This window comes from Nyctereutes procyonoides, unplaced genomic scaffold (genome assembly GCF_905146905.1).
Source record: "Nyctereutes procyonoides isolate TBG_1078 unplaced genomic scaffold, NYPRO_anot_genome, whole genome shotgun sequence".
NCBI classification, from domain to species: domain Eukaryota; kingdom Metazoa; phylum Chordata; class Mammalia; order Carnivora; family Canidae; genus Nyctereutes; species Nyctereutes procyonoides.
In genome coordinates, this window is record NW_026575125.1 from 41,819,966 (window position 1) to 41,832,351 (window position 12,386).

The window sequence follows — 12,386 nt, forward strand, 5'->3', positions numbered from 1 at the left end:
GGTGGCCTCATATTTACCATTTGTTAAAACTAAATAACAAATGCAGAGCAGAAAGTAGCTAGATACATAAAGGAACAGGAGAATCTGAGCATGCGCACCAATGAGCCTATGGCATCTGGAGGGGCCAAGTCTGGCAGAGCACAGTCCCACTTGAGGCGGGAAAACCAGCCCCCCTTGAAAAGACGGTCCTGTCCCTGGAGCTGGATTTAGAGACCCCGTTCTCGACTCACTTGCCCCGCCTACTTTCCTAACCCCTGATTGGCCATTTCAAGTTCATTAACTGTTCTGATTGGTTGATTATCGCTGGGCAGTGGAATTGTGGGATATCATCTCGTGGAGCGATTCTTTGCCGCCGCCACTTCAAGCCTGAGGTAAGCTTTCTCTTTAGATCCTCTTAAACAAGTTAAAGGTAGGCTAGTAAAATGTGAGGAACCTCTCCAGCTCACTCGGATAGTTTAGTTCTTGCTGTACCTTCCAGCAGCCTCCAGATCCTTAGGACGGAGAAATGACTTAAAGCTTTTCGGAGCGATTGCTCTCAGGCTAAGATAAAACTAAAACTATTTTCGGTCCGTGAGACTTTTTCTAATTGCTCTTCCTCAGGGAAAAAGAACTCACCTTGGCCTGAGAAACCCCAAAATCAGCTAGACGTCCCTAGGTTTCTTTAACCGAAGAAAATAGACGCTGCCTAAGTGACTCTTTTATCGCCAACTCTAGGATAAAGCAGAAACTTTCTTGGCGTCAGAGACCCCTAAATTTCCTCTCCCTAAGAGATTCCCAATGCCATCAGTTGGGGAACACCAGATTGCTGCATTGAAACTCTCCGCATTCTCAGCCGGTGATGGCTAATCCCGTAGTTGGAAATTCCAGTTCTCTTCACGCTAATAATTTTCAAATAACCTAGTAATGGGCTCTAAATCCGCTCTATATTAGCAATCCTTGTTTCTTTTCAACAAAGCAAATCCCTCTGCCTGAAAACCCAAACCCATTTTTAAGAGACAAATCTATGAGACTTATCTCCCCACCCTTCTGCTTCAAAAGTCACCCCCTCCATAAAATTACTTGTTCAAAAAAAAAAAAAACAACTACTTGTTCACTTCACTGTTTCCCCAATAAGGATCTTAATATATTTCCTTCAGTATAAGCCAAACTTCAGGCAAACTACTAATAACAGTAGCCAACCTTCTCTCAAAGACTCAAGGCTGCCTTGATCATGCTTACAGAAAACCTGCTGTCCCTAATCAATACTTTCTTTCATAGATCTCCCACCCCCTATTTGTTTGTTTTTTGTCACCCCCCCCATCCTTTCTCAGGAACAGATAAACCCAGGACGGAGAAAAGTAGAACCTTGATTCCATGTGATTAACTGGATATAACCTACCTTCAGTGCTTTCTCCCTTCCTCAGGATCTTTGGCATTGTGGCTAGAGAGATTAGGTTCTGTCCTTTTGGGATCAGACCATTCCCAGCACCATGAATAAAGGCAGCTCCTTTGCAAAGAGCTCCAGGGAGGATACCCAGAAATCAGAGAAGAAATGCAAGGTAAGGGATCTGGAGGGGGTAGAGGGATGGCCCAGGGGACACTAGATGGACTAGATTTCTGAGGAGGTGAGGTCAGAGGCACTGGGGAAAGGGATCAGGGTGTAGGGGAAATCCAGAGCCTCAGGAGCTTCCCATCTTCACTCTATCCTCACCTAACATCTCTGGAGACAATAGGTCTGTGACCTTGCACTGCATTTGGTGACTCTCACTCCATTCTGGAAAGTGAAAGAGCATGCTACCAGCATTAAGCATCTACTGCATGCCTGAGGAGAGGGTAGGGAATGTTACCTATGTTCTTTTTTTTAAGATTTTATTTATTTATTCATGAGAGACACAGAGAAAAAGAGATACAGGCAGAGGGAGAAGCAGACTCCCTGCAGGGAGTCCCGATGTGAGCCTTGATCCCCGGATCCAGGATCCGGGATCAGGCCCTGAGCCAAAGACAGACACTCAGGCACCCCTATCCATGTTCTCTCTGTTAGCCTTGACATTAACCAGGAGGGATTATTAGCCCCAGTTCACAGATCCAACATGGACCTGTAGCAGAGAAAGAAACCTCAGCTGATGATCAGACATGTTTAGCTGACTTGCTGCTAAGATTTATTTATTTTTCTTTCCCAGGCTTTCAAGGATATTTCCAAATACTTCTCTAAGGAAGAATGGGCAAAGCTTGGCTACTCAGATAAAATCACCTATGTGTACATGAAGAGAAACTATGACACCATGACTGGTCTAGGTAACAGAAAGTTTGGGTGCAGACAAGCCTGTGAACACGTGACCATCCCTCAGTCCCTTTACATGCCATGGCTTCTTCCTAGGCTGCAGCAAGTGTCCCACACCTTCCTTTTGTGCGGGGGTGGGGGGTGGGATCCTAGGGCAGCTTTGGGACGCTCTGCTGTTTTATATTCTGTGCAGGACTGCGGGCCTGGAGTGGCCACAAAGATGCTCAGACCTATATTTTGCATGTTTCTCTTCTGCTTACCCTTGTTTGGAATCCCCTAGCTCATAAGCTTGCCTGCCTCTGCTGCCTCCCAGGATTCTATCTTGCATTCCTCCTCTTGGGCTGTCTCTTAAGGAACAAATATTTTTGCTTCTTTCTAGGTCTCAGGGCCACCCTCCCAGCCTTCATGTGTCCTAAAAAACGGGCCATAAAATCCAAGAGGCATGATTCTGATGAAAATGAGAACCACAGGAATCAGAGTGAGTGGAAGGAAGGGCCTGGGGAGAGTCTCCTGAAGCCCAGCTGCTTTGGGGTCCAGTTCTAGGGAAGGAGTCTCAGAGTTTGTTACCTCCAAAGCATCGTGGCTGAGTGAGAAAAGTTGTATGTAGGTTAAGCATGGTCAGAGGCCATTCATATAAAATCCTAAAGCATGCAAGACAAGAGTATATATATTTTATGGATAATGAGTAAATGGTAAATGTATAAAAACCAGAATGAGAATAAAACCCATCAAATTCAGGAGTGCATAAGGAAGGAGGTCAGGGATCAGAGAGGACTGCACAGATGGCTTCAGCTGTGACTTGTTTATAGTGTTATATTTTGAATAAAGATCTAAAAATAATCTGAAGTAGCTGTGGTATATGGTAAGTTCTGACTAGACTCAGTGGTAAATAGGCATGTGTTTCCAATATTATTCTCCATAATTTTCTGTACATTTGAAACATTTCTTTTTTATTTTTTTTAAGATTTTATTTATTTATTCATGAGACACACACACACACACACACACAGAGGGGCAGAGACACAGGCAGAGGGAGAAGCAGACTCCATGCAGGGAGCCCGACATGGGACTCGATCCCGGGTCTCCAGGATCACGCCCTGGGCTGAAGGCAGGCTAAACTGCTGAGCCACCTGGGGTGACCGAAACATTTATTTTTTTAAAGGAGTTATTGTTCTTGCTAAACTCTGTTAATGAATCACAGGACAATTAAGAAAAATTTAATTTGGGGCATGTAGGTAGCTTAATGGGTTAAGCATTTGCATTTGGCTCCTCTTGACCCCGGAATCCTGGGATCAAGCCTCGTATCAGGCTCCCTGCTTGGCAGAGAGTCTGCTTCTCTCTCTCTCCTTCTCCCTCTCCCTCTGTGTGCACTCTCTCTTTCTCTAACAAATAAATATGTAAATATTTTTTAAAATTTAATTTAAGCATAAATCCATGTGGAGCACCTGGCTGTCAGTAAAGCATGTGACTCTTGATCTCAGGGTGAATTCAAGCCCCACGTTGGTCACAGAAACTACTTCTTTAAAAAATGTAGGGGCGCCTGGGTGGCTCAGTCGGTTGAGCGTCTGCCTTTGGCTCAGGGCATGATCCTGGAGTCCCGGGATTGGGTCCCACATGGGGCTACCTGCATAGTAGCCTTGTTCTCCCTCTGCCTGTTTCTTTGCCTCTCTTTCTGTGTCTCATGAATAAATATTTGTTTATTTATATATATTTATTATGATCCTTGAGTCATGATCCCCACAATCTGGGGATCACGACCCGAGCCAAAGGCAGACACAACCACTGAGCCACCCAGGCATGGGATCTAGCCCCACATTGGGCTCCACGCTCAGCACAGAGTCTGGTTATCCCTCTCCCTCGCCCTGCTTGTGCTAGCCCGTGCTTTCTCTCTCTCTCAAATAAGTAAATAAAATATTTTTTAAAAATAACATTGAAATTAAAAGGTATAAATCCACAAAAAACTTCCAGGCTCAATTTCATAATAGGGTATAGGTATTGGATAAATATCTTAAGAAAGAGTGATTAATATATTATGAAGTGAAACAGCTATTTTCCTGTTTTACCAAAACCAAATAGTCTTCTTGCTCCTAATCAAACCTGATTCTATCTGTTGAGCCTGGGAGCGGGTCTGAGAAAGTGATCTCTACACATTGAGCTTTTCTCCTTATCAGTGAGCAGAGGTAACATATGGTGAAAAAGGTAGCAGATTCTAGAAATCTTTGTGTATTTGATCATGTGTGTACTCACTATAAAGGGATGAGATGTATTCACTTCTTTTCTGCTCTGACAGCACAGTGGTAAGCAGAGTCAGAATTTTCAAACTGTCTCCAATAGACCTATGAGTCTCTAGGAAAATAGGCCAGATTCCACAGGCTCCCAAAATGACTGAGAGAGCTGAAAATCTAGTGCTTGAGAATCTACAAAGTTTCTGACACTAAAGGAGTAACTTTATTCTAGAAACATTTCAGATTCACTGGGCTAAATCATCCAGGGTTCCTCATACACTTGATGGCTTTGTTGAAGTTTAATTGGCATACTATAAAATTAACCTGGCTTAAGTGGATAGTGATTTTTGTTGCCACATAACTTTAAGTGAAAGCAATCAATTTAATTTAATTAATTCAATCAGTTTAATTTCTTTAGGGGGAAGAAGTAAGAAATATATACTAGAATAGGATGAGGCAGTGATGGGGTTTGGTTCACATTTTATAAATCATCAAAAGGAAATTATGAATGGCACCACAAATAAATGAATAAACCATGATTTAAAGATAATTCAAGGGGATCCCTGGGTGGCTCAGCGGTTTAGCGCCTGCCTTCAGCCCAGGGTGTGATCCTGGAGACCTGGGATCAAGTCTCACGTCTGGCTCCCTGCAAGCCTGCTTCTCCCTCTGCCTGTGTCTCTGCCTCTCTCTGTGTGTCTCTCATGAATAAATAAAATCTTTTAAAAAAATAAAATAAAAAATAAAGATAATTCAAAAGCCAGTCTCAAAATAACTTCTGGATAATGAGTGGACTCATAACCCTTTCCTGCAGAATTCCCTGATACTATATGAGTCTTTGGAGTTTGGGAATATTTGCCAACAAAGTAAAATTACCATTTATCACTTTTTTTTAGATGAACCTCTTCAGGAGGTTTCCAATGTGAAAAAGAGAAAACACCAGAAGGTGAGTGTCTCCCAAATCTAAAAAAACAGACTGTTTCTCCACGGATGTGAATATTGGTAAGAGTGGGAGAATATTGAATATACCCTGGCCCTCACTGCCTGCCTTTCCTGATCCCTTTATCACAATTCCTTTTTTTTAATAAATTAATTTTTATTGGTGTTCAATTTACCAACATACAGAATAACACCCAGTGCTCATCCCATCAAGTGTCCCCCTCAGTGCCCGTCACCCATTCACCCCCACCCCCCACCCTCCTCCCCTTCCACCACCCCTAGTTCCTGATGTAGCATCATCAATAGCTTAATGAGTAGCAATTGTGGTAGCCGATATTATTTTAAGCAATTCACAAGGATTAATTTCTTTAATCCTTCAGAAAACTTCTATGACATTTTCCTAAATGTATTCTCAGATAATGAGGATAATAATAATAATAACTAATCATAAAGATGAGGATATTGTGGTACAGAGATTTTAAGTAATTTGCCTGAGACCACAGTGGCAATGGTAATAATCTGTACATTTTAAACATTTCTTTTTTTAAGGGGGTTATTGTTCTTGCTAGACACTGTTAATGAATCACAGGACAATTAAAAGCCAGAAATGATTTTCCAGCTCATGAACCTTTTCATGTGTGTATGAAGTTCAAGGGCTCCCCCCCAAAGGGCTTTACCCCACAGAAGCTGCTGATGTTTTCATTTAGACACCCACTCTTGCAACAGAAGTACCAGCTCCCTTCTGCTCTGTGGCAGGGCCAGTCTCACGTGGCTTGGAAATGGCCTGGGCTGTCAGCCCCTCCCTACCGTGAGCTCCTTTCCAGTCTTGTCTGCACCTGAGGCATCTGTGAAGCCTCAGTCCCCAGCCCAGGGGGACCCTCTGAGGTGCCTGAATTTTTTATTGACTAAGTGATTCTGCAATTGTAGATGAAACTCTGGAGGGTAAAGGGCTCTGGAAGTTGGATTGCCAGCGTGGAGGCCATTGAGATGATTCAAAGAACAATCATAAGACAAAGTATTCATTTTCATTAATTAGCACAGTGAAAAGTTGTACTTTGACTTAGCTTTCTTTTGTTGTTCACTGTTTCATAAATGAGGGGACTGAATGAAAGGTAGCTTAAGATTGTTGGTCAGTGGGCAGCCCTGGTGGCTCAGCAGTTTGGCATCGCCTTCAGCCCAGAGCGTGATCCTGGATCACGTGATCCTGGGATCGAGTCTCATGTTGAGCTCCCTGCATGGAGCCTGTTTCTCCCTCTGTCTGTGTCTCTGCCTCTCTCTTTCTCTCTCTCAGAAATAAATAAAATCCTTAACAAAAAATATAATAAAATAAAAGATTGTTGGTCAGTGATGCACCCCTACAGCAGCAATATTGGTACAGGAACCATTTTGTGTAATTCCACATTAAACATTCTTGCCAGGGTAGGACAGGATGTGACATCTGGCGCTTTTTTTTAAATGTATTTTTTTAATTTATTTTTTAATTGTATTTCAATTTGCCAACATATAGCATAACACCCAGTGCTCATCCCTCCAAGTGCCCCCCTCAGTGCCCATCACCCAGTCACCCCCACCCACTTCCCTTCCCCACCCCTTGTTCATTTCCCAGAGTTACGAGTCTCTCATGTTCTGTCTCCCTTTCTGATATTTCCCACTCATTTTTTTCTCCTTTCCCCTTTATTCCTTTTCATTTTTTTTAAACCAGGCAAAATGTAGTGTTTTTTTTGTTTTGTTTTTAATTTTTATTTATTTATGATAGTCACACACAGAGAGAGAGAGAGGCAGAGACATAGGCAGAGGGAGAAGCAGGCTCCATGCACCGGGAGCCCGACTTGGGATTCGATCCCGGGTCTCCAGGATCGCGCCCTGGGCCAAAGGCATGCGCTAAACCGCTGCGCCACCCAGGGATCCCAAAATGTAGTTTTTATTGATAGGTAACTTGTGTAACATATGACATAATTTTATTTTTTTTCAATTTTTTTAATAAATTTATATTTTATTGGTGTTCAATTTGCCAACATATAGAATAACACCCAGTGCTTATCCCATCAAGTGCCCCCCTCAGTGCCCTTCACCCAGTCACCCCCACCCCCCGCCAACCTCCCCTTCCACCACCCCTAGTTCCTTTCCCAGAGTTATGAGTCTCTCATGTTCTGTCTCCCTTTCTGATATTTCCCACTCATTTTTTCTCCTTTCCCCTTTATTCCCTTTCACTATTTTTATATTCCCCAAATGAATGAGACCGTATAAAGTTTGTCCTTAACCCGATTGACTTATTTCACTCTGCATAATCCCCTCCAGTTCCATCCACGTCAAAGCAAATGGTGGGTATTTGTTGTTTCTAATGGCTGAGTAATATTCCATTGTATACATAAACCACATCTTCTTTATCCATTCATCTTTCGATGGACACCGAGGCTCCTTCCACAGTTTGGCTATTGTGGACATGGCTGCTAGAAACATCGGGGTGCAGGTGTCCCGGCGTTTCACTGCATCTGTATCTTTGGGGTAAATCCCCAGCAGTGCAATTGCTGGGTGGTAGGGCAGATCTATTTTTAACTCTTTAGGGAATCTCCACACAGTTTTCCAGAGTGGCTGCACCAGTTCACATTCCCACCAACAGTGCAAGAGGGTTCCCCTTTCTCCACATCCTCTCCAACATTTGTTGTTTCCTGTCTTGTTAATTTTCCCCATTCTCACTGGTGTGAGGTGGTATCTCATTGTGGTTTTGATTTGTATTTCCCTGATGGCAAGTGATGCGGAGCATTTTCCCATGTGCATGTTGGCCATGTCGATGTCTTCCTCTGAGATTTCTGTTCATGTCTTTTGCCCATTTCATGATTGGATTGTTTCTTTGCTGTTGAGTTTAATAAGTTCTTTATAGATCTTGGATACTAGCCCTTTATCTGATAGGTCATTTGCAAATATCTTCTCCCATTCTGTAGGTTGTCTTTGAGTTTTGTTGACGGTTTCTTTTGCTGTGCAGAAGCTTCTTATCTTGATGAAGTCCAATAGTTTATTTTTGCTTTTGTTTCTCTTGCCTTCATGGATGTATCTTGCAAGAAGTTGCTGTGGCCAAGTTCAAAAAGGGTGTTGCCTGTGTTCTCCTCTAGGATTTTGATGGAATCTTGTCTCACATTTAGATCTTTCATCCATTTTGAGTTTATCTTTGTGTCTGGTGTAAGAGAATGGTCCAGTTTCATTCTTCTGCATGTGGATGTCCAATTTTCCCAGCACCATTTATTGAAGAGACTGTCTTTTTTCCAGTGGATAGTCTTTCCTCTTATGTCGAATATTAGTTGACCATAAAGTTGAGGGTCCACTTTTGGATTCTCGATTCTGTTCTATTGATCTATGTGTCTGTTTTTGTGCCAGTACCACACTGTCTTGATGACCACAGCTTTGTAGTACAACCTGAAATCTGGCATTGTGATGCCCCCAGCTATGGTTTTCTTTTTTAATATTCCCCTGGCTATTCAGGGTTGGCGCTGCTTTCTTTGCTGTATCTATTCATCTCTGTGAACCATTCCTTTCCTCTCCCCTGTACTCATCTCCCGTGTACCATTTTCCAGCAGTGTTCTGTCCCCTCTGTGAATTCATACATTTACTCTCCCAGCAGCTCTCTACTAGCTTCCATGTGATCCCTTATATTTTAGAGAACCCCCTCCTTTCTTCCACAGATCACATGGATTCTTAGAATGCTATTCTTCCCCAAATCTTCTGTATACCACACTTCATTTACATGGAGCATTTTGCTGTTTGCAAGACTGCCTGGAAAGAAGGTGAAGACAAACATTCTAGTCCTGGAAACACCCTTCATTTAGGCCATTCCCTTTTGTTCTAACGTTACTCATAATTTAGGTAAATAATGATCTCCCAGAGTTGTTGAGGGCATTACTCAAGGTACTGCATGTGAAGACACTTTGTAAGCTCTAAAGCACTAGAGAAATGCCATTGATATTGTTTATATGTGACCTTCACATTAAAAAGGTGATGCTCAAAACGGTGAAGGAAGAAGAGGATTCAGACCCAATACCAATAACACCTGGATTTGAGCAGGCTCAGAAAGTGCTGTGCCTCCCTGGAAAAGCAAGTACCTCTGATCAACAGAGTGAGATAATACCAGGTAAGAGGTGGATAGCTATGTGGGAACAACTCCTCTGCATTTCCTGGCTGTGTTAAGTATGTGGTCTAAGTATGGGGGATGGATCCTGGACAGGCTTGTGGCCAGACCAGACTGAGGAGCTCACCCAGCTCCAGCTGGAATGTTAGAACATGACTTCCAGGGGCACTTGGGTGCCTCAGTCAGTTGAGTGTCTTCCTTGCGCACAGGTCATGATCCTGGAGTCCCGGGATTGAGCCCCACATTGGACTCCTTGCTTAGCAGAGAGCCTGCTTCTCCCTCTCCCTCTGCCCCTCCCTCAACTCATGCACTCGCTCGCTCGTTCACTCTCTCTCTCTCTCGAATACATAAATAAAATCTTAAAAAAAAAGAACCTGACTTCCAGAGTCACCAATTTGAATGGTCGTTGATATAAAAGCCAAGTGATTCTAGGCAAGTCTTCTAAAATCTCTGAACTCCAGATTCCTAGTCTAGAAAATGGAAGTAAAGAATCATAGTTCACAAACTGTTCAAAGGTGTTAGATCTAGAAAGCCTGACCTGAAAGGTCGTCAGGCAATTCCATCTGTGATAACCTGGGAACGTATCTGACTCACAGTTGTATTCCCAGCCCTCAACTCAATGCCTGACACACAATATGCCCTTAACAAACATAGGTTGAATGAATGAAGGTCTGAATGAATGTTCTGGTAAGTAAAGAGGTTGGGAATCTAAACCTGACAATGGGAGGAGCCAGCAGCTAAAATTCTAATTGGCATTTGATGTGTATTGGTGGAGGTCTAACATCTCAGCCTCTCTGAGCCAGAAGATGTGGCAAACAGACTGTTAAATGCCTGTGGGCACTAAAAAGGGAGGAGGCATCTCCTTATCTGACAAAACAGAGACTAACACTACCCAACCCATCCATCCCCCACTTACCACCTCTTCTCTACCATAGGACCCAAGAGAGGGAAGAATAGTATTTGGGCCTACAGACTGCGGGAGAGGAAGAACCTAGTAGTGTATGAAGAGATCAGTGATCCTGAGGAAGAGGACTAACTCTGTAAGTGACCTTTCAGTCCATACCCACACACCTACAAAATGTACTTTTCCATTATGGTACTGGCATCACATCTTGTCACTTGTTCCCCCAAATCATTACTTTCTCCTAGTCTCTTGAGGTGCAGTTTTGAGGCTAAATGATGAGGTTTCCCATGCTCTTTCTGCTCCATGCTCTGTATAGACAGGGATCCTCCCTACCTAGAATGCTGTGGGCTCCCAAACCCCAGGTCAGCTCCTGATGTGTAGGGCACACCTTCCTCTAGCCTAGAAACCCATAGTACAGGTAAGGGAGTCACTGTGGCATGAGCATAAGGTTCTCTTTGAGGAGCAGTGGGAGGTGCTTGCAGATCATGAGGTAGGGCAGAACCAGAGTGCTCGGGGTCTTCAGGTCTGGATGAGGAGTTCGGTATTGATTTATCGGTTAATCGGAGCTCACTGCCACTTATTTTCCTTCTCTTTCCTTGCCTCAACCTCAGGGATGTGACAAGTGCCCATGATAAGAAGCAGAACCTGGTGGCCTTTCAGGAACATGGGCATGGCTGTGAACTCCTAGTCATCAGGTGTATAGCAAGCAAGAGTTCACAATAGTGAAAAGTTAAGCGTGATTTTTCTTACTATATGCCAAGTATTCTGTTAGATATTAGAGTTTTGTTAATGAGCAAGACATATACTTAATGCATATTTCTTTTTGTATATCCATGCACTTAACTTAGAAAACAAGTATTGTCAGCTATTCTATGCCCAGAACAGCACTACCCTCTTTTGCTGATGTGATTACTGGGAGCGGTTCTGGTTGTTTGCACATGTTTTTCTCTGTATTTACACACACACACACACACACACATACACGGTACCACTGTAAGTATCTCCCCCCTGCGTTTGCCTGCTACCAGCACACCCCAGACAAGTACCCTTCATCTTGTTCCTGTTCAGCAGGTGCTCTGTGGTACAAACCTCCATTATTCATTTACATTTCATCAGTCATTGATAATTAATAAACATAAGTTTCAGCTGTTTGCTCATCTCATTCTTGTGCACAGAGCCCTGTGCATATGTGTGTTTCCTTAGCATACAGTCTTGGAAGTGGAATTGTTATGTCAAAGAGTTCATTCATTCAACAAACACCTACTGAACGTGTACTGTGTACCAAGCAGTCTCCTAGGTTCTGGAAAAACCTCAGGGAACAAGACAGATAAATGTCTGAGCCCGTGTGGAGCTGACATTCTAATGGGGGATGTTTTCAGTTTTCTTAAAGATTTTATTTATTTATTCATGAAAGACACAGAGAGAGAGAGAGAGAGAGAGAGGCAGACACAGGGAGAGGGAGAAGCAAGCTCCTTGCAGGAAGCCTGACGTGGGACTTGATCCCGGGTCTCCAGGATCACACCCTGGGCTGAAGGCAGCGCTAAACCGCTGAGCCATCCGGGATGCCCCTCCAGTTTTCATTTTGATGGACACTGTATACCCCAATCCTGGGGTGGGTGCTGGTTGGACACCTTGGCCTTCATGTCTTTTGCCCATTTCATGATTGGATTGTTTCTTTGCTGTTGAGTTTAATAAGTTCTTTATAGATCTTGGAAACTAGCCCTTTATCTGATATGTCATTTGCAAATATCTTCTCCCATTCTGTAGGTTGTCTTTTAGTTTTGTTGACTGTATCATGAAGACTCCTAACTCTGGGAAACGAACTAGGGGTGGTGGAAGGGGAGGAGGGCAGGGGGTGGGGGTGAATGGGTGACGAGCACTGAGGGGGGCACTTGAGGGATGAGCACTGGGTGTTATTCTATATGTTGGCAAATTGAACAC

At 43.4% G+C, this 12,386-nt stretch overlaps 1 protein-coding gene across 1 annotated transcript; it reads left to right on the top strand.

The window, feature by feature from the left end:
- The first annotated feature begins 1,469 nt into the window (after nt 1–1,469).
- Nucleotides 1,470–10,577, top strand: LOC129517903 (putative protein SSX6). The gene is made up of 6 exons (XM_055338018.1): nt 1,470–1,538; nt 2,160–2,274; nt 2,640–2,738; nt 5,379–5,428; nt 9,409–9,544; nt 10,477–10,577. Exons 1-6 carry the CDS (start codon nt 1,470–1,472, stop codon nt 10,575–10,577), a joined length of 570 nt encoding a protein of 189 aa, XP_055193993.1.
- Nucleotides 10,578–12,386: the final 1,809 nt, after the last annotated feature.